This window comes from Pseudonaja textilis, chromosome 2 (assembly GCF_049901715.1).
Source record: "Pseudonaja textilis isolate UNSWEBS1 chromosome 2, rPseTex1.2, whole genome shotgun sequence".
NCBI classification, from domain to species: domain Eukaryota; kingdom Metazoa; phylum Chordata; class Lepidosauria; order Squamata; family Elapidae; genus Pseudonaja; species Pseudonaja textilis.
The window spans coordinates 79,850,175-79,872,634 of NC_141991.1; the positions used below are offsets into that span (position 1 = coordinate 79,850,175).

General features: G+C 35.0%; 1 protein-coding gene across 3 annotated transcripts in view; it reads left to right on the top strand.

Annotated features, from left to right (window-relative positions):
• Positions 1-22,460, top strand: part of FSTL4 (follistatin like 4) — a 459,349-nt gene that overhangs the window by 405,842 nt on the left and 31,047 nt on the right. For all 3 annotated transcript variants that reach the window (XM_087924402.1, XM_087924399.1, XM_087924401.1), the window contains exon 8: positions 1,428-1,548. In XM_087924402.1, coding sequence (XP_087780528.1) covers positions 1,428-1,548 — 121 coding nt within the window. The remainder of the gene's footprint in view (positions 1-1,427; positions 1,549-22,460) is intronic.

Below are 22,460 nucleotides of genomic sequence, written 5' to 3' on the forward strand. Positions count from 1 at the left end.
ATAAAAAAATATGAAAACAGCTTCACAACATGATAAGACTACTTATATGAGAACCCTGGTGACGCAGGGGTTAAAATGCAGTATTACAGGCAAAATCTGTCCACAGCCTGGAGTTTGATCCTGATGGGACTCAACCTCTTTCCTAGGTCAATAAAATGAGGAGCCATTTGTTGGGGGCAATATGCAAATAATGCTGACATTGTAAACCACCCAGAGATTGCTGCTAAGTACTATTGCTATGTAAGATCATTGATGACATCAACTGACTATATCAGCTTTGGGAGGTGATGGAGTTTGATTTAGGGAGATGTTTAAAGAAAGGTTGACCTTTTTTCAGATATAATGGAATTGCAGGATTCTGTCCTTGACCAAGGAGGTAGAATTAAATGTCTACTAAGACCCTTTTCAGCTCTAACATCCTATAATTTTATGTATCAGTTCTGGAACTCCCGAATTTCTTTTTTGAAACTGAGAAGTAAAAACAGTGTTATTATTTTGTGTCTGATATATAGGAGAACATTTTCTTTTTCAGCATGAAAGCTTTGTATGTAAAAGGGTACATTTTGCACATGTCATCTCTAAGCTAATTAAAACCAGAATATAATTCTTTAAGCTAATTAAGTATGGTTTTTAAATGTATTGTTGTGGGTGGTGTATAAAAGTATAAGCAATTCAGCACAGCAAATTTTGCATACTAATGAAAATAGAAAAACAGCTGCTGCCTGTGTTTATTCATCAATATACAAGCTCGTATAGAATCATTTGGAACAATGTGATAAGGCCAGCACACTCGTATTTGGAAATCTCACAAATATTTCAATTTCTCAAGCAGAATTATCATTCTGAATTATACAATAAGCAACCAAAGTAAGGAGGAAGGGGTTTTTCCCAAATGAGATAATCCATAATATAGGTAATTAAAAATCAGAAGGTTTTGTTTAAAAGAGAAACAACCTTCTTATCCCTATTTAATTACTAGCCTTGGCGGGAGAAAGGGATGGAAAAATCCATTTACAAAAGTATTTCTTCAGATAACTGAAGGCCAGTTCAAGTATTTCATTTAATAGATAATGCATGGAGCTTTCATTTCCAGTCTCTGTATACTAAAGCCATCCCCCAGAGTAGTTTGCCTTGTAATTTGTCAAATCTTCCATTATAGACTCAGCGTATTGAATTTTATGTGTGTATGCTTTTTCTAGAAATCAGAAGCTGATACTCAGTTGCAATCTTTTTTCTCATTTTGGCATTTGCATGTGGCCTCTTATTCATTTCACCAGCGAATCTACACGTATTAAAAATGCAATTCAGAGGGGAAAGCAATGGTCAAATGCAACCAGTGTTAGCTTAGCTTCTTGCAGCATTTCAAACACATTTGCTAAATGAGAGGTTTCTCCTTCCCCCCCACCCTCTTTTTTGTTTATTTACAGGATTTCGGAGAAGATGACTCTCTCTACATAACCAAGGTAACAACTATTCACATGGGCAATTACACGTGTCATGCTTATGGCTATGAAGAATTGTATCAGACCCACATTCTTCAGGTGAATGGTTAGTAAATGGCACATATGACAATTCGCTGAACATTACTATTTTTCATACAAAAGTAGCAAAAACGCCCACCATATTGTATCATTTCAGTATTAGTTGTATATGGAAAGATATCTCTCAGTTAATTTCTCTAGAATAGAAAACAAATACACCAGAAGAAATATATGTGAATGTGTGTTTGTGTGTGTTGATTTGTTAGTCTTTAAAAATATTATTTTGTTACTGTAATAAAAATATTAGGAAGTGAGAGTTATGAAAATATGGAATACAGATTGTAAATAAACAAATGGTTGCACAACAAGGTTTTTCAGTGAGACACTTTACTCAGTGAGGGAAGGCATGTAATACACACAGATCACTTGGTCTGTTGTGTGAGGGTGTGAAGTAGCCACAACTGCTGGCGGGCTCAGCATAGCTATGTTCTGTGCATTAATCCAACAGAATAATTGAAGAGAGAGGTAAAGGAACATCACAAGTTTTCTTAGAGTATTTCATGCTTTGTACTCTATATCCAAAGGAGGACCAGATAAAAAAATCTTGCCCTGTTTCTAGCTAGCAGAGAATAATATCAGCATTCTTAGAGTAAAGCTTGGTTTTAATTGCAGTTGTGGCAAACTGGACAAAATATGTGTTAACTTATCTATATTGTTTCCATACTGTTGGCAAAGGTATCACTAAGGCTGATTAGTCTACATTTCTGTATATTATGAAAAGGTATAACATAGAAGACCTAATTGATTAAAGTGAAGGTGGGCATAAGAAGTCAATATCTATTGGCCCGCCTGTTGATGATAGTGGCATAAAGACCATGACTTGAAGTGTAAAAAGAGTAAGAGGTAGAACAGGATGAATTACTACATTATTAAATGAATAAAATAAAAAAGAAAGCTATATTAGATCTGAATGAAGGTGCTCTGAGTGAGTTAAATGAATATATGCATAGGGTATGAAGACTTGGACTTGAATTGAGAAAGTAAATCTCTAGAAGCATGAAGAGACATCATCTGTTGTACTGATAGTTGTAAGTGTATGGAAGTAGGACTGTATAGGTTGGTGATAGCCATATGATACTCCTGTGAATGATGAAAATGAAATAATTAAATATGAGTTCTGAGGAGAAATTGGGCATGTTCTGAAAAATGTGATTCAAAAGAAGAAAAATGTCTATGGAGATTCTCAATCATGGTTGCCCCAAAGGTGCTTTTTTCAAGAGACAACTGGATTTTCTTGTTTTTCTTTGAAAACATTTCAATTCTCATCCATAAACTTCTCCAGCTCTGACTGGATGGTGGGAAATGGGAGGGTTTACATTCCTTGCAGATAGCTGGTCATATAGATTCTTTCAGAGAATTGTTGAGGCCATTTGGAAGTTTGTCTGTGTTCTTAGGGTTACATGAGTAGTGGAAATGGGTGTGGAGCCTTCTTGGAACTGTTGAAAGAACTGTGTTGTGGAGCTGTGCTTTTCTGCAGAATGTTTTCTGCCCTGTGTCCCTTCACTGTTGAAGGGACAGGCTGTTGGGAATAAGTGTGTGCAGGGGTGGGATTCAAACTTTTAACAACCAGTTCTGTGGGCGTGGCTTAGTTGGCCGGCATGGCTTGGTGGTCATGTGACTGGGTGGACATGGCTTGGTGGTCATGTTATTGGCTGGACGTGGCCAACTCAATACCACTCACATCGAGGCACACATCTCCTTGCCTGGCCTCTCATGACTGTGAAGATGCTGCAACAGTCATAAGTGTGAAAAATGGTCATAACTCACTTTTTTCAGTGCCACTGTAACTTTGAATGGTCACTCCACACAAGCAAAGTACCAGCAAAGGAGGGGGAAAAAACTCTAGAGAAGTTCCAGAGACCAGAAGTCTAGTCCTGCCAAGAATGTAATAAAGGTTAACGGAGAGGCTGTTTCTGTAAGCAACACCAGAATGTTCCCTTCTTGCCTTCCTTACAGGATTAGGCCAGCAATTTCTTCTAACAACCGGTTCTAGTGAATAGGTGCAAACTGGTAGAATCCTACCTCTGAGTGTGTTTTGTCTGCATCTCAAACCGAAGCGGAAATGGTTCCTGTAGTCTGCAATTTTTCTGGAAATCTGTTTATACTTCCTCACCATTTAAAGGTTGTTTATCCCAATGTGCATAACTAAATGTCTGTGGAGATTTTCAGTCATCCAGGTCATGGTTGTCTCAAAGGTGATTTTGGCTCCGATCAGAGCTGAAAAAGCTTTTTGGATGACAAGCAAAACATCTTCAAAAAAAAACAAGAAAGTCCAGTTGCTTCTTGAAAAAGCACCTTGGGGAAAAAGGAAGGAAATTTGACTAGTTGATAAGAATGAAGGCTGGGAACAAAATGAAATTGTTTTGCCTTTTTCACAAAGACACCAGAGTCAGGATTACACTTTTCTGCTTTTTGTTTTACTCCACTCTCCAGAATTAACTCCAGTCTTAAATCTTAATTCACATTTATGTTTATGAAAAAAACGCTGAGAGCGAATTAGTGTAGGATACAAGAATCATGAAAATGATGAATTTACTACAGCTCATTTTTCATAAAGCCTATCTGGTATAGTGAATGAAATAAAAGGAAGGAAGTAAAAGAAAGTAGGTCTCTAGACCTCTGCCCCACACTCCTAGACTAAATTCAGGGGCTTCATTAACATTAGGTAACATTAGAGTACAAACACAATCTGTCATGTTATCTTCAAAATGAGAAATACTCAAGTAGTCAGTAATCAATATGTACCAATGTCTTAAAATAGTTCTATGTTCTACCTTAAAATAGAACAACACCACCAATAAGACAAGAACTCTGAAACTGTGGTACCATGATATTCTAAAGGTTTCAAATGAGATTAACATTTCTCTTCACCTGGATGTGACAAATTCAGATATCTGCCCTAAGTAATATAATTTACCTAAAGTTAAATTGGTACCTTGAGAAGTGCAATGGTTTGGAATGTAAGACTGACAGAGCAAATCTTCCATATAAAGAATTCCTTTGAGATGAATGACATTCTTGGTAATAAAATGTTAGAGAATTTGGTCCTGGCTTTTGTACTCAAAAAAGTAAATACATAAAAAGAAATAACATGGTAATCCTCCTGAGTATGTGTGGTGAAAGGATGAAAAAGTGAGGAGATTTTTTTTTGCTGCATTTAACTGCCTCTTTAAAATATTGTTGAGTTAGTGCATAATTATATAATTAAACCTATTTAAGGCTTTATTAGTCAAGAGGAATCAACTGCAGTCCTAAAGTCACAGGCCATGCATCTCTTTAGAATTGGTTTGATGTAGTATAATTTTGTGCCCACTCACTTATGTTCACATAAAAATGTGGAACAACTTTTCATACCAAAACCATAATGATGGTTAATTCTATTAAAAGGGAATCAATAAAAATATTCAGTTATGTGATTAAGTCCTAGTATTTTCAATGCAATTAGAATTAAGCCAACATGTCAGAACAGAATAACAAAGTTGGAAGGGATCTTGGAGGTCTTCTAGTCCAACCCCCTGCTCAATCAGGAGACTTGATAACATTCCAGACAAGTGGCTCTCCAGTCTCTTCTTAAAAGCCCCAGTGATCATCCACATAGAAAGAAGTAAGCAGTGGGATACCACAAGGCTTCGTCTTAGGCCCAGTACTCTTCAATATCTTCATAAATGACTTAGATGAGGGAGTAGAAGGGGAACTCATCAAATTTGCTGGCAGGAATAGCCAATGCTCCAGAAGACAAGCTCAGGATCCAAAAGGATCTAGAGAAACTTGAACAATGGGCCTTATCCAGCAAAATGAATTTTAACATGGAGAAAACCAAAGTTTTACATTTAGGCAATAAAAACCAAAGGTATAAGTACAGATTAGGTGAGACCTGGCTCAAAAACAGTAACTGTGAGAGGGATCTTTGAGTCCTAGTGGATGATCACTTGAATATGAGCTAGCAGTGTGTAGCAGCTGCCAAAAAAGCTGATACAACCATGGGTTATACTGTATAAACAGAGGCATAGATTCAAGATCGCATAAAGAATTAGTTACACTTTATAAAACCCTAGTAAGACCACACCTGGAATATTGCAACCAATTTTGGTCACCACACTACAAAAAAGATGTTAACACTTTGGAAAAAGTTAAGAGAAGAGCAACTAAGATGATCAAAGGCCTGGAGACTAAAACATATGAAAAACAGCTGCAGGATTTGGGTTTGGCCAGTCTAAAGAAAAGAAGAATTAGGGGTTACATGATATCAGTATCCCAGTATTTGAGAGGCTGTCACAAAGAAGAGGGGGTCAAGTTATTCTCCAAAGCACCGGAAGGCAGGACAAGAAACCATGTTTGAAAACTAATCAAAGAGAGAAGCAACTTGGTATTAAGGAGAAACTTCCTAACAGTGAGAACAATTAACCAATGGAATAGCTTACCTTCAGAAATTGTGGGATTTCCATCACTGGATTATTTTTTTAATTTTTATTGTTTTTAAGACAAATATAAACAAACACAACATAAAAACATTGAACCATCTTCCATATATGTACATACAGTGTGTTGGTTGGTTTACAAATTGTTTTGTGCTTCCACTTCGTAGTCTTCAATGACAATTACATTGTATATGTTCTCATATTGTCAATCAAATATTCCTAAATACATTAATATCATTGTTAATCGATCATTTGACTATACTATTATTCATTCATGTTTTACAAGATAATCCATATTTTACTTAATTTGTTTTATGACAGTTCATATTATCATCTCAAATCTATCCTACAATCATTTTGTAGATATAATAAAATAATACATCTTTATATATTCATTATGGTCTAAAAATCTACATATTTCATTACCATGTTTTATTGTCTAACCATTGATAGAATAGATCCCAAATTTTATAAAATTGTTTATCTTCTTGTTCTCTGATTTCAAATGTCAATCTACTCATTTCAGCACATTCCAATATTTTCTTAATAACTTCCTCCTGTGTTGGTATTTTCTCATTTTTCCAGTTTTTAGCAAATACGATCCTAGCCGCTAGTACATTTACAATCAAATATTTCAATTCTTTACTATATATTTCAGGTAAAATTCCCAATAAAAATATCTCTGGTTTCAAGTCTATATGCTTTTTTGTCATTTTTTCCAACCATGTCCAATATTTTTTGGCAACTGCACATGTCCACCACACGTGAGCCAGGTACCTGATGACATTTCCAACATTTTTCAGATTTGTTCTTGAACATTCTTGTTATTCTTATTGGGGGGAAATGCCACCTGTAAAACATCTTATACAAATTTTCTTTATATGCTCTTGACATTGTCATTTTATAATTTTGAGACCACAATTTTTGCCATTTCTCTAGATCAATCCCATATCCAAAATTCTTCCCCCAAGCAATCATTGTTTCTTTAACTTGTTCTTCTAGTTTAATTTCTAATAATTATCCATACAATTTTTTAAACACCTTTTCATCAGTACCTGTCAAAATCTTATCTAAATCAGTCAATTTATCATAGAAATCTTCTGTTTTAGAATCTTTATCATACCTTGAATGTATTTGCGCATATGAAAACCAATTCATCTTTATACCGTGTTCCTCTAGTTTTTGCATAGATTTAAGTTCACCCTTTTCATTCAATATTTCACCATATCTAACTGTTTGTTCCTTTTGTATATTATAGGATAAGAAAATGCTTCAATAGTCGATAGCCAGACTAGAATTTTCAAATAACATTGCCTTTTAGTCTTCTCCCAGTTTAACCACAGAATCACTCATATATAATGTCTTCTAAAGTACCCCTGTGTTTTAGCTCCCTTGTACCATAAGAAGGCATGACACCCCAACAACAAATCATGTCCTTCTAATGTCAGCAATCTAGTATTTCTTAATGTTATCCATTCCTTAACCCACATCAAATTTGTAGCTTGATAATACAACTCCCAATTAAGCAAACCAAATCCTCCTCTTATTCTAGCATCTTGCAAAAGTTTTAATTTTATTCTCGCTTTCTTACCTTGCCATATATATTTCAAGACAATTTTATTTAAATCTTCAAAATTATCTTTTCCAAGCCTAATTGGAATTGTTTGAAACAAATATAAAATTCTGGGTAACATATTCATCATGATTGTTGATATTCTCCCTATTAATGACAGTTGTAAATTTTCCCATTTTGCCAAATCTAGCACTATCTGCTGCTTAAGTTTGATATAATTATTTTCTTTTAGTGTACTACATCTTGTTGTCAAATGTATCCCCAAGTTCTTGATCTTATTTGTGACCTGGATTTTCAATATATCTGCCAGTTCTTCCTTTTGTCTTGATAACATATTCTTTGTCAAAATCTTTGTTTTGTCTTTATTTATTTTCAAACCAGCCACCTTCCCATATACCTCTATCTTTTCTATCAATTTTGATGCTGTTTCTAGTGGGTCTTCTAAAATGAAAACCAGATCATCTGCGAATGCCTGCAATTTAAATTCTTCCTTTTTAATTTTCATCCCTTTTATATCCTTTTCTTCTCTAATATTTCTGTTTAGCACTTCCAATGTTAACACAAACAACAAAGGTGACAGTGGGCACCCTTGTCTTGTTCCTTTTCTTATATCAATAGAGTCCGTCTATAATAGAGTCTCTTTCTATCATTACCTTTGCCATTTGCTTATGATATATAGCTTCTATTGCTTGGATGAATTTTTTACCAAAGCCCATCTGTTCCAGCTCTAATAACATAAATCACCAATTCACATTGTCAAATGCTTTCTGTGCATCTAAGAATGTCAAAGCCATTTGTTTTTCAAGGTGTGCCTTGTAGTATTCCAAAGTGTCCAAAATTACTTTCATATTGTCTTTAATTTGTCTCTTTGGCAGAAATCCATTTTGATCAGGGTGAATAAAATTATTTAGGTATTTTTTAAGTCTTTCTGCCAATATTGAAGCAAAAAAATTATAATCAGCATTTAGTAAAAAGATAGGTCTATAGTTCTTGATTTGTAATGGATCAGCCTCCTCTTTTGGGACAAGTGTAATCTAAGCTTCTGACCATGATTTAGGTATCTTCTTCTTTAACATAACTTCATTCATAACTTCTAGCAATGGAAGATTCAATGATTCTTGTAGTGTTTTGTAAAATTCCACCGGAAGTCCATCTGGGCCTGGTGCCGTTCCATTGTTTTGCTTCTTAAGTGCTTCAGTTAACTCCATCTTTCTTATATTGCTTTCTAACATTATTTCAACCTCTTTAGGAATATGGGGTAGATTAGCATTCTGTAAGTACTGTTTTTAACACTTTCCTTGTCAATATTCTCTTGTGTGTATAGTTTCCCATAATAGTCTTGTATAATTTCCTTTTTCTCTTTACTTCCATAGCAAACTTGGCCTTGATCATCTATTAATGGCAATATTTTCCTTGATTCTTTCTCCTTTCTCAGTTTATATGCTAACCATCTACCTGGTTTATTTGCATCTTCAAAATAGTTCTGTTTCGCACCTCTGATTTTCTGGGCTAATTTTTCCTTTTCTATTAATCCCATTTTATGTTTAATTATATCCATTTTTAACTTAATGTCCTTTTTCTGTGGTATTTTCTGTAACTCTTTTTCAAGTCCTTTATACTCACACTCTAATGTTTTAGGGGCTAGTCTTTTCATGGTATTTCTTTTCCTTGTATAGTCTATTATCAAGCCTCTGGCATATGCCTTCATTGTATCCCATACATTCTGCATTGATGTGTCTTTTTTATTTTCTTTAAAGAAAAATGCGAGTTCTTTCTCCATCCTCTGTATGAAGTCTTTTTCTTTTACTATAGTATTATTTAACGTCCATTTAGATCTTCTTTGTCCTTTCCATTTAATTATCATTGGATTATAATCTGCCCAAGTACTTATTTATTTCTTGGATATTAGCTAACGATTCTTTTGACATCCATATCATATCTATTCTGGACCATGATAAATGTCTGTTTGAATAGAAGGTGTATTGTTTAGTCTTAGCATTTCTTTCTCTCCATGTATCTTTTAGATTTATTTCATCTGTCATTTTAAAGAAGGATTTAGGTAGAGTCTTTCTGTTTTGCTTTGTTGTTTTCTGTGTTGTATAGTCCAATTTATTGTCTACAATTCCATTAAAGTCTCCCATCATAACAATATTAGTATAGTCCAGTTCAATTATTTTCATATGTAGTTTTCTATAAAATTCTTCTTGATTGTCATTCGGGGCATAGATTGCAATCAGGAGTGCTTTCATATTATTGTCCATTATTTCCACCATTAATAATCTTCCATCATCATCCGTATGGATCAATTTCGCTGGGATAATATCTTTAATGTATAAAACCACTCCTCTTTTCTTGCATTGTGTCAAAGAAGTAAATATTTTCCCTAACTTTGGCTTTATCAACAGTTGTTCATGTTGCTTTTTAATATGTACTTCTTGTAGGCAGATTATATCAAATTTTAATTTCTCTAATTTATGAAAAGTTTTCCTTCTGAGTTAAGTCCATTTATGTTAATTGTAATCAGTTTTTTCTCTTCCATGATTATACTTTATAGGTAGGTTTGGCAGCTCTCATACATCTTGGTTCACGTTGTTCTTTAACTTCCACCTTTCCACCTACTGCACCTTCTTCTTTTTTAGTCGCTATTTGGCAGTCCTCTTGGAATTCAATTAATGTCATTTCTTTTTCAGTCTCCTCCTCTTTCCCTCCAAAGTATTCTGTATAAAATAATTCAGTTTTCTCAATTGAGTCAATTCTGTGTCTCTGTTCTTGCCATGTGAACATTAAACCTTCTGGAATCAACCATCTATAATTCACATCTTTTTAAAGTAGAATTTTAGTCAGGAATTGGTATTCTCTTCTCATCTCTCTCACTCTTCTGGGTACTTGTTTCATGACCACAATCTCCTTATCTTTATATTTCAATGTTTTCTCTCTTGCCACCTGCAATATTTGAGTTTTAATGGCTTTTTTTGTAAATCTGATGTGAACTTCTCTTAGTAAACTATTTCTCATTGCATATCTTGTGAAGACTTGAAAAACCTCATATATTCCGTCCATCATCTTCTCTTTGGTTATTTCCAGAGCTTCAGCCAAGATTTCTATCATTATCTTAGCAAAGTTTTGTCCCTTTTCTTCCTCTGTGTTTTGGAATCTGAGATAAAATTCTGATCTGTCCATCTCCTATCTCAGTGTCCCACTTTTATTCAACCACAGTTAATCTGTCATCAATGTCTCCAATCTTCTTATCTCTTTGTTTATCTTCTTCAATTTTTGGGAATCTCTCAACATACTTCATCATCATTTGTTGAATATTCTCCACCTTTTCATCAGTTTTTTCTATTCTCTTTTCAATATTCTCTGTTCTTGCTTGTATGCTTTGAATTCCTTGCATTAACATCTGCAGTGTCACCTTTTCCTCTTCTTTTTCTTGTTGTAACATCGTCTGTATTGAGCGTTGTCCTACAGATGGTGAAGAGGAAGAAGTAGGAATTGAAGAACCAGCTGCTATTAATTTCCTGCTCATTTCAGACGATTCAAAATCTTCAGGTTCTTCTAGACGTTAATCCGCTTGTGAAATAACCAATTGTAATTCCAAGTAAAAAATAGTGGGGAAAAAAGAAGCAAGATAAAAAAAAAATTCTTCAAGTTCTTGTATACCTTAATCCAATCGATTAGTTAAGTAGCGGTAAAAGCTCAAACAAGGAAGAAAAAACCATAAACAGAAAAAGGGGAAAAAATGTTAAATCTTGTAGGAGGTAGAAAAATAAAAAGTAAAAAAATGAAGAAGAAGAAAAAAAAGAAGTTCTTCAGGTTCTTCAACATCTTAATCCAATTAAAAAGACTCAGGTATGAAAAGGTGTACAAAAAAAGGAAGCCACAAAAGAAAAACCAATATGGAAAGTAAATAAAAAATGCAGGAGAGGGAGAGAGAAAAAAGAAAAAAGACTATTCCCTTTAAAAAAAGAAGAAGAAGAAGGAAAACATTAATACTAAGACTTTTCCTTTAAAATAAAATGCAAAAGTAAAAATTAGGCTCCAAAAGCAAAAAGAAAGACAAAAGCAACTTCCAAAAAGGCCAAAGATCCAAATGACTATTACAAATAATAAGCTGATAAGGACTGGGTTTGTTAAAGTGAGGAACAGCCCAGCTTAAAAAAGAGAAAAAGAACACACTGCACCTATTTAATTATCCAAGGCTTTTGTTAAGTTTTATAGCTCTCTTCTTATCATCTTTTTTCTGTATACTTCAACACCAGACTCTAGCTATTGATAGAAACCCAGAAGAGTACCTGCAGTAATACTCTCCCATGCTCTTCCCTCTATCTTATCAGACAGGCTCAAAGTCCTTGAAAAGAAGTCTGAATTCTTTCTCAGCTTTGTCTGGTCGAGAGAGAAAAAAAGAGAAACAATATTTCTAAGCCTCTAGTTGGCAGTGTTACAAAGTTTCCTCTGTTTTCCCTTTCCCCCTCCTTTTCCAAACAAATTATTATAAAAATTAATTAAAAAGGAAAAAGGGTTTATAGGGGGAAAAAAAGCTAAAAGGGAATCTCTAGCCTAAAATATTATAAAGACAAAAAGGAGAAGAGACAAAAAAGAAAAAATAAGGTAGAAAAAAAGACCAGTCCAGTTCAAAGTAAAAAAATCATATATGAAGCAAAAGAAAAAAATAATTTGACTTCCCATTTAAAATGGCCACTTAATCACTTCTGTCTGAGATTTTACAGATTCTTTCTTTTCCTTAGGGTGTCCTTTTAAATCTTAAAGTAAAGAAAAAATTCTCACCAAACTGGCACACTTTCTCTTTCTGTTCTCTTTCGTTTCGGAGCTGTCCCAACTTCAGCAGCTTCAATGGCTGCCTCTTTGCTGCTGGCAAAAAGAGCTTCTCCTGGATCTACCAGGGACTTTGCGGTATCCCTGGGATCGACAGGATGCGCTCTTTACCTTCACTGTCTCTTCGGGACGGTTTAGTTCCGTTTGGACTGTCCAGGAGCAAAGTTATTGGCAGCGATCTCAGACGTTTAAGATCGCGTGCTGTATCGTCGCGACGCCAGCTCCGCCCTCACTGGATATTTTTAAGAAGAGTCTAGACAGTCACTTATCTGAAATGGTATAGGTTCTCCTGCTTGAGCAGGCGGCTGAACTAGAAGTTTGATCAGGGGATTGGACTAGAATGTTTCTTCCAGCTCATTCTGTTCTATTATGTTCTTAAGGCAAGCCATTCCACTAGTTAATTGTTCTCATGGTTAGGAAATTTCTCCTTAGTTCTAAGTTGCCTCTCTCCTTGATTAGTTTCCATCCATTGTTTCTTGTCTTGCCTTACGCTGCTTTGGAAAATAGGTTGACCCTTCTTCTTTGTGGCAGCCCCTCAAATATAGTAGTACTGCTATCATGTTACCCCTAGTCTTTCTTTTCACTATTCTAGACATATCCAATTCCTGCAACGTTCTTCATATGTTTTAGCCTCCAGCACTCTGTATCATCTTTGTTGCTCTTTTCTGCATTCTTTCCAGAGTTTCTACATCTTTTTAATAATATGGTGAACAAAACTGGATGCAGTATTCTGAGTATGATCTTAAAAAGGCTTTATAAAATGGTATTAGTACTTCATGTGATCTTAATTCTACCCCCTGTTAATGCAGTTCTAAGATTGCATTGACTTTTTTGGCTGTTGCCATGCACAGCTGGTTCGTATTTAAGAGATTGTGTACTAGGACTCCAAGATCCCTCTCACAGTTACTGATATTGAGCCAGGTTTCACCTAATCTGTACCTGTACATTTAATTTTTCTTGCCTAAGTGTAAAACCTTAGTTTTCTCTACATTGAATTTTATTTTGTTAAATAAGGTCCAGTGTTCAAGTCTGTCAAGATCCATCTGGATTTTGAGCCTATCTTCTGAGGTGTTGGCTATTCCTGCCAGTTTAGTATCATCTGCAAATATGATGAATTCCCCTTCTATTTCCTCATCTAAATCGTTTATGAAGATGTTGAACAGTATTGATCCTAAAATGATACTTGCGGTGCCCCATTGCTTATTTTTCTCCATGTAAATGTGGTTCCATTAAGGAGCACATGCTGAATGCAATTTGTCAGCCAGTTGCAAATCCATCTGGTAGTGATGCTGTCTATCTCCATTTTTTTTAGCTTATCAAGAAGTAGATTGTGATTTACTTTGTCAAATGCCTTACTGAACTCCAAGTACATTATGTCCACTGAATTTCATTGGTCTACTAATTTAATTGCTTTGTCAAAGAATGAAATAAGATCTGTTTGGCGTGATCTGTTTTTGACAAACCCATGTGGGTTCTAGTTATAACTTTGCATGTTTCTAGGTGCTCACAGATCTGTTGCTTGATTATCTTTTCCAGGATCTTCCTGGGCATTGATGTCAGACTGATTGGTCTGTTATTTCCTGGATTTGTTTTTTTTTCCCCTTTTTTTGAAGATGAAAATCACATCAGCTCTTTTACATTCTTAATGTAGTTTCTTGGAACTCCAGGGTCTAACAAAGATATGCTTCATATTTCTCTTGCTATGAAAGATATACGTGACATTTCTCTTGTTCTTCCTAAACAAGCTAATTGGCTAGAAAACTCCAAGTATAGTCCTGTCGGATTTTACAAAACCTACTTCTCTCTCAGGATCTTTGTCCTTCAACTTTGTCTGGTTCTTGAGCCTGGAAATTTATGTTCAGGTTCTTGGTATTTTACCCATCAATCATACTTTGAGCTTCTCCTAGACTTTCACCTGTTTTTCCAAGCAGCTCTGCATTCAGACAGGCTGTATGTACTTAATAGTATAAGTATTCATTATACAGTTTATCATATATCCCACTGAGCTCATTATACAACATGATCACTAGAAAAGAGAATGTGCTGGGAAATCCTGCAGAGAGGTTACATTAAATTTAAATCAGGATTATTTCTAGTATGGTGAGATCTTGATTTCTCTACTTTCAATAATAACTTTCCAAAGTCAGGGGTTTGGCTTTGTAGATGAAAAGGAAAGTGAGTTCTCTGAAGCATCTTCTTATCAAAAGAAACCATTACAATGTACACTCAGTTTCATGGACCTCAGTTTAGCAGAGTTTGCACGATGTATAATATCGATTTATGCATGCATAAATTCACACTTTCCATTTGAGGTATTTTTAAAATTCAGTTTGTTATTTAAAATCGAATAGTGGTTATTAAATTGAGGACTTACCGCATCCACATTTATTTCATTTATTTGTTTAATTGGCCACCTATCTTACCACAGGGCAACTCTGAGCAGCTTGCAATGTTAAAAAGATAAAATTATACATACCCTATGAACAATACAGATAAAATACTATGAAAATACAAATACTCAGTCTTAACTAAAAGATGGAGAGGGAGGACGTAGGATGAGCTAGGGAAGAGGGGGGAATCTGTTATTAATCTATCCACCACCACCCCCATTGGGAAGCCCACCATTAAAATCCCACACCAACTATCAGAACCAAATCTTTAAGCTCTTGCAGAAGATCACTGACCTCCCTTGGGAGGAGCGGGAGCAAGGCATTTCAAAGGGCAGGAATGTCTTCATTTGCCTTCTAGTATGCCCAAATAACCACAAAGTGCTAGCAAATGTATCAAGCGAGTGGACATCCTTTCTGACAGAATGCTGTAGGCTGTGAAAGATATTTGCCTTATGCTGAATTGAGGGTTTCTCTGTTTCCTCTTGAGGTCTCCTCTTAAAGTAGCTTCTTGCGGCTCTTAATGTGCTTCACCATATTCTACATCTCTCCCTTTTTTCACTTCAGTGATAACATATTCTGGCAACCAGTTTTGGGGAAAATAGATCAAAGTGTAATGGATAAGGAAAAACTGTTTCACCTACAAAAGCCTCGTAGTACAAGATAAATTCTTCTGGGATCTCTTGTAATTTATGTTTTAGCAATTATGGGATAAAGGCTCTGATGTTTCTCTGGAATGAAAGATCATGAGCTAAATAGCCAAGTAAAATGCTAAACAAGATGATAAGATTCTCTGACTAACTGGACCAGGATAGTTTGCATAAAAAATTCATGAGACCATTAAAATAACTTTTAAATATATTACAATGGATGATACTTTTAAAAAGAGCATTAGGATCCCAAATCTCCTCTTTTTTTCCTACATTTATAAATTGAAAACTGGCAGAAGAACCCAAAGCATCAGTACTTAGGAAAGCTGCCAAAAGCTGCCCCTTCTAGAAACCCTTTTGTGGAATTGATGGTATGTTAGGGTCCCTCCTTACAAAAGACAAAATAAATACAATTCATATAAAAATGATAATATTTTAATTAGAATAGCAATCCATTAACTGAGCATTGTCTACAGTGACTAGTGGTGCTTCTCCATGTTTGCAGACCAGAATGTTTTATGCTCTGTATCCTTGTATTTGTGATCCTCAAATGGTGGGTGCTAAATGCTAACAACAATTAAATACAATGGCCATTCTTTGGACCCTAGGTTTGTAAACTCCATAATTCTAGGGAAATTCTTTTCTGTCACAGAATCTAATACACAAATAATAAACTACCTTGAGGACTTCTGACTTGCCCTAGGTATATAAGATTTGTAATCCTTGATTTAACACCATTCATTTAGTGACTGATATTGCAACAACCTCTCCAGGACTTTTTATGACCTGGATTTGAAGTTCTCACAACCACACACACACACACACACACACACACACACAGTGATCATGTGATCACATTTTTGGGTGCTTGGCAACCAGCCCACATTTACAGTATCACAATGCCACAATGTAAGATATATTTTTGCCAGAAACAGACTTTTACTTCTGGTTTCCAGCAAAAGAATGGCCCATTTCAAACAGTTGACTGGCTTAATAACCACAATGTTCACTTAAGGTTCCCCACAAAAAAAGGTTGTAAAATTAAGCATGATCACATGATAACCCACTTAATAACCAGCATGACTTATGGTCATAATTCCTGGTTCAATTACAGAAGTAAATCAAGGATTTTCTGTAGTGTCACCCAATACAAGACAATTTAGAAGTCCCATATAATTTAATGTATCTTTTCCCCAATCGTGGCATATAGGATGAAAACATCAATCATACCATCAGTGGTGGGATTCAAAAAATTGTACTACTGGTTCTGTGGGAGTGGCTTGGTGGGCATGGTGGGGCTTGGTGGGCATGGCGTGGCTTGGTGGGCGTGGCTTGGTGGGCATCGCAGGGGAAGGATACTGCAAAATCCCCATTCTCTCCCCACCCCACTAATCAGCTTTCCAGCTCCATTCTCCTGTGCAGGGCAACAAAAGCAGACCCAGCCAATCAGCTGGGACTCGAGAGGCAAAGAATAGATGGGGGCAGGGCCAGTCAGAGATGGTATTTGCCAATTCTCCGAACTACTCAAAATTTCCACTACTGCTTCTCCAGAACTGGTCAGAACCTGCTGAATACCAACTTTGCATAACATATATCACTATGTATTATGAACCATATGTCCAGGCAGTTCTCTTTCTTTGTTAAAACTTTTTTGAAAGAATAGTGTAATCCTTTCTGCCCCACAACTTGGAAATAGTATAAAGCTGGCTGGTTAAGTGTCCATGCCAGCTTTTCTCTTAGGAGAAATACATAGACCATAAGACACAAGACACATCCCTTGTTAGCCTAGAACTCACAATGTCACTGTACTTTCAGCTTACAATTTGCTCTTTGACTCAGACAGCACTATTTCTTTTTTATATTTGGATGTTTATGTGAATTTGGGTATGAGTGAGACTGGCAGGCTACCTTTTTTTAAATCTAATAACGTTTCCATTAAAACACTCAGGACAAATCATTTCATCATTAACTTCACTTGAAGAAATATCTATCTGTCATCTTGAGTTTTAGCCAATATTTTCCACCTAACAAAGAAAATTTGTCTAGCAACCATATTTCTATTAAGATTAAGGGCCAGTATAATAGAATAAACATATCATAGAGCATAATTGTGTCATAAATCATAAAAAAAACATTTTAGAAGACAAAATGTATCATCCTAAGGTCTTTTCCCTGATCTTAGCTATAGTACATGAAAACTGGCACAATAAATGTATTTCCAAGGTTGTTTCATCAATATTAGAATATTTGAATCATGAGGGACAGATCTCATCCACTGTCTTTCTTAGAAGACTTTTCTGAGGGGCATGATGGCCTCTATCTGTTTGATCAAGGCTAATAACATAGCCAGAAGGAAAAATCACATGCTGCAAATATTCTGTAGTATAATGTCGAAAAGATATAAGCATTTTAGAAACTGGGTGTGAAATGAAATACAGGAAATCTTGCTTACTGCAATTTTAACCAATAAATAACAGTAAATAGTAAAATTGAATTCAGCAGTCTCTCATACTATTTTTGTTAGAGAAAATTGATTTAATTCAATGTGCCCAGCTTCCCTGCCTGCTTAATCAAAGTCAAAGTCAGAAAGAAAAGTAACATTCTTTTCCTCCAACAGATTATGTGATCATATCACACTAGAGGTTTGCATTTTAAACATCATGTTTAGTGAAAGAAAAGCCATTTATCTTTTCTAACACAATGTTCTTTCTTGGTAAAGATTTTCATAAAACAATAATCGGCTATGAAAATGGATAGTTTGCAAACAAAAGACTCCTTAATGCAAGGAATCATTTTCTTTGGTTGCTGCATTTTACAATAAGCTGACATAAACCATCACATTTTCTTTGAAAATGGTTGCCATTGGCTCCTCAATCCAATTTCACAGATTCCCTTGAAGTATTTTCTAGTAATAGGTATCTATTTTGAACACTATAATATACAACAGTCTAGAGTTTAGAATAGCAGTAAGCTGAAAAACACCCTCAATTTCTCCCCCCCTAAAAAAAATCACAACATTAAAGGCAAATGATTGATCTGTCAATATAAATAACATAGAAAAGTGATTCAGTTGGCTTTAAAGCTGCGTCAGTGGTCTCGATCTTATCTATCCATTCTGGATGGCAATTCTTTAGTCTTCCTAAAATATCTCCTAATGCAAAAATCTTTCATCCTTGTTTACTATGTTATCTATATATTAGCGCTAATAATATACTAATTATTGTAAATTCAAATCGGTCCTGATTCCTGGTGATTGTTTGGGCAAGTCCTGGCCGATTTTTGGCAACTTTTTGAAAAGTGGCTTGTCATTGCCTCCTTCCTAGGGCTAAGAGAGAGTGCATCGCCCATGGTCACCCAGCTAGCTTTATGCCTAAGGTGGGACTAGAACACACAGTCTCCTGGTTTCTAGTCTGATGTCTTAAACATGGCACCAAACTGGGTCTGGTAGATACTGAAACCAATGCAAAAGAGTTCTTGTATTGCCCTTAATTCAAATCCCACCAGACTCAAGGTTGATTCAGCTTTCCATCCTTCCAAGGTGGGTAAAATGAGGACCCAGATTGTTGGGGGAAATATGCTGACTCTGTAAAAAAAAAACATTTAGAGAGGATTGTAAAGTGGTATATAAGTCTAACTGCTATTGCTATTGCTTAGCTATAAGTATGTACCAATAAAAACAATAAGTACTTTACTATATATATCACAACTCTTCAAGTCCTCGATCTTATAGAGGAAAAATAAGTCTCAACACAAGCAACCTTGATGAGATTAAATATTTATGGTTCCATTAAGATTTTTTTGTTCATTGCTTTGTATAATATATATATAATAACAACTGTATTGTGAAAATGTAAGCACAACTTAAATTCCATGTTGGATAACCTCTTTATTGCAATGAAATAGTGCAGGTGATCCTTGCTGTTCAACAACTGTTCAGAGTTACAACAGCACTGAATGAATGATAGTTAGGACCAATTCTTAGAGTTACATGATCAGTATTTGAGTACTTGGCAGCCTACCCATATTTATAACTGTAGCATTTGCTTCTACTTCCCTCCATCTGCCTATCTCCCTGCCTACCTCCATCTCTGCCTTTTATAGGATTAGCAGTCTACTTATGAATTTCTATGTACTCTTTTAATGCAAAGTATAAGAGGGAAAAAGAGGAGTGGAAGGAGTGTAAAAGCCTACCATTTAAGCCACGTGGTTGGGTCAGGTTATTACTAACATTCAATTATGAAGAATGCTTGTTGGTGCCAAATAAGTTTTAAATGCAAACTTGAACAAGATTAATATGACAAACTGTCTGGTCTATATTGTGTAGAAACATATATGGCTAACTAAACTTCATTAATCCTAAACCAATAATATCACACTTAGAATTGCCTACTTATACCACTGATGAGGGTTCTTAACATTTGCCGTGGTGGTGCAGTGGTTAGAATGCAATAATATAGGTGACTTCTGCTGACTGCCGGCTGCCAGCAGTTCAGCAGTTTAAGTCTCACCAACTCATGGTTGACTCAGCCTTCCATCTTTCTGAGGTCAGTAAAATGAGGACCCAGATTGTTGGGGGCAATATGCTGACACTGTAAACTGCTTAGAGAGGGCTACAAAGCACTTTAAGTGGTATATAAGTTTAAGTGCTATTGCTATGGCTTTGGAACAGTTCCTTCAGAAATAATATGGATAATTCAAAATGCCAAATTCTCAGTGTTGGAAGAAACTAAACCTTGGATCATATTCCCAAAGGCTTTATATTGTCAGGTGTCAACAGCTCTTGTGGTCTTATAGGTGTGTCCCCAAATATGGACTGTTTGTATTTATTCCTAATTACATTCATTGCTCATTTTAACTATTTTCCTTAATAAATACATCTAAAACTGTAAACCATATGCATTAGAATGGAGAAAACACTGTTAGTACATTGAGAATTAATCACTAAGCACAAGCTCTAGTTTGTTCTTTTATTAAAAATATTTTTTCAGAGTTTCCAAATAGAGAATAAATAAAGAATACAGAATCAAGTGTTGATATGTAGGAGGTAGTTTTAATGCTTTTAAGATAACTTCTTCTGCATTGTGTTCATGAAAACTTACCAAATATACAGGCATGTACAAATTCAAATCTATTCAGATTTCAGATAGTTTGAAGGAGGAAAAGTGTAGGATAAAGTTAGTTCCAAAATAATCATCACCTTAAAGACTGTCAGGAGATATTAAACCTATGTTCATCTAATAACTCCTAACCAAATAGTGTGTTTAACATCTCACATGAGTAATGGTTTTCTTTAAAACTGCAAAGACAAGCAGTGTTAAAATTTCCTGAAATTACATTGTAATTATATAAGGGCACTTGCAGAGAGCATGTTAGAAATTGGATCTATTTAGCCTCAGACACAGTTCTCAGAAATTTAGATTGTATTGCTTCAATTGGGGTTAAGCTATGATAGTAACAAATCTATACTCTGAGACAAGTGATTAATTGTGGAGAGTAAGGAAGATCACCTTGACAGAAATATGCAAGAATTGTAACAAAGGCAATGGTTGAAACATTTTTAAAGTCTGAAGCAATGAGATAACATTCAGGTGCCTCCCTGATTCATTGGAATTTTCGTCTTCCTATGGAGTTGATCTTCCTGTCCTGGGGAAGACATTAATTAATGAATATATGATATGTGAATGTAACATTCAATTAATGAAAAAAATATATGTAAAAGAAATTTGATTCATACTCCCAAGGCAAGAATTGGACAGTTTGACATCAGGACCTAAGGGATAAAGTCAAGCATGGATAACAATACAAAATATGGTACTCACCCCCTAGTGTCTAGTTCTTGTTTATGTTTCCCTTCACACCAATGCACCCCTACGTACAATATCAACTTTATTATTGTTGTTGCAATGATTACATCATAAGTAACATGTTTTTGCAGATTTCCTGCATGATTCTTGGGCATAGGAAAGGTATTGTATTGTTTATATAAATAATCAGGAAAAAATATTCAAGTAACTCTGAATTCTGTTTTTCAACTTATGATCTTGTAAATGTGTTTGTCTACAATTTATTTTTAATTGTTTTTTTTAAATTACCCATTCCAAGTTGTTAGAAAGTCATTGCTGCCACTGCTGCCTTGACCTTCTTATGCTCGTGCATTTGATTTTTCTTACCCAAATATTCTTACCCAAATATTAGGTTTGTAATTGCCTATGCTGAAATTCATCTTGTATGGGGAATTCTGGGAAATGAAGTCCATACTTAAAGTTGTTGAAGGTTGAGGAATACTTCTCTAAAGTGTTTTCCCACACACACACCCATCTTTGGGTCATCTTCAAATGTGATAATTATTTTCTACTCTTCATTTAAGTCACATATACTGTAAATATGTTGAACAGAACAGGAGTTAGAGTCCTTTGCTATCCCACACACCACTAGTGCTACTGATGAACTAGTATAGCTCACAGCAGCACTAAAAATGTATCAGCCTTCAAACTCCAGTATCATTCAAAATATCTGTAGACTCAGGGCTCAAATATGTGAATGAGTATATTTTATTCTAACAGTGAATTACTTGAAGAAATTAATTAGCTCTTTAGCAATTTCCAAGCTACCTGTATTTATTCTATATTAAGAACTGTTACAATTTGACCTCAGTATGTTACCATCCATGTATAATTTTGCAATCCTAATAATATTGTTCATATGAACAAAATTCTGGAAGAGTTTATCCATTTTTATAGAGGTCTTCCATAAAAAAGTTGATTTAATTCACATGCTATTAGAAAATATAATATGTCCTGAAATTAATTACTTATTGGGTGTATTAGGAATCATTCCTGAGCATAATGCCATTAATATATTGAATTCCATTCATATTAATTTACCAAGTAATTGAATCTTTTTTTCTTCAGGGAAAAAAACCTCTGTTTAACTAATCTGGCATATATTCTTTCAGACAGTTCTTGATTATTGACTTGCCAAGGTCAATATGCATATTGCCAGCCTGGTTAGTAAAATTCTGTACACATAAAGCATTCTTTAATGAATGACAAAATATA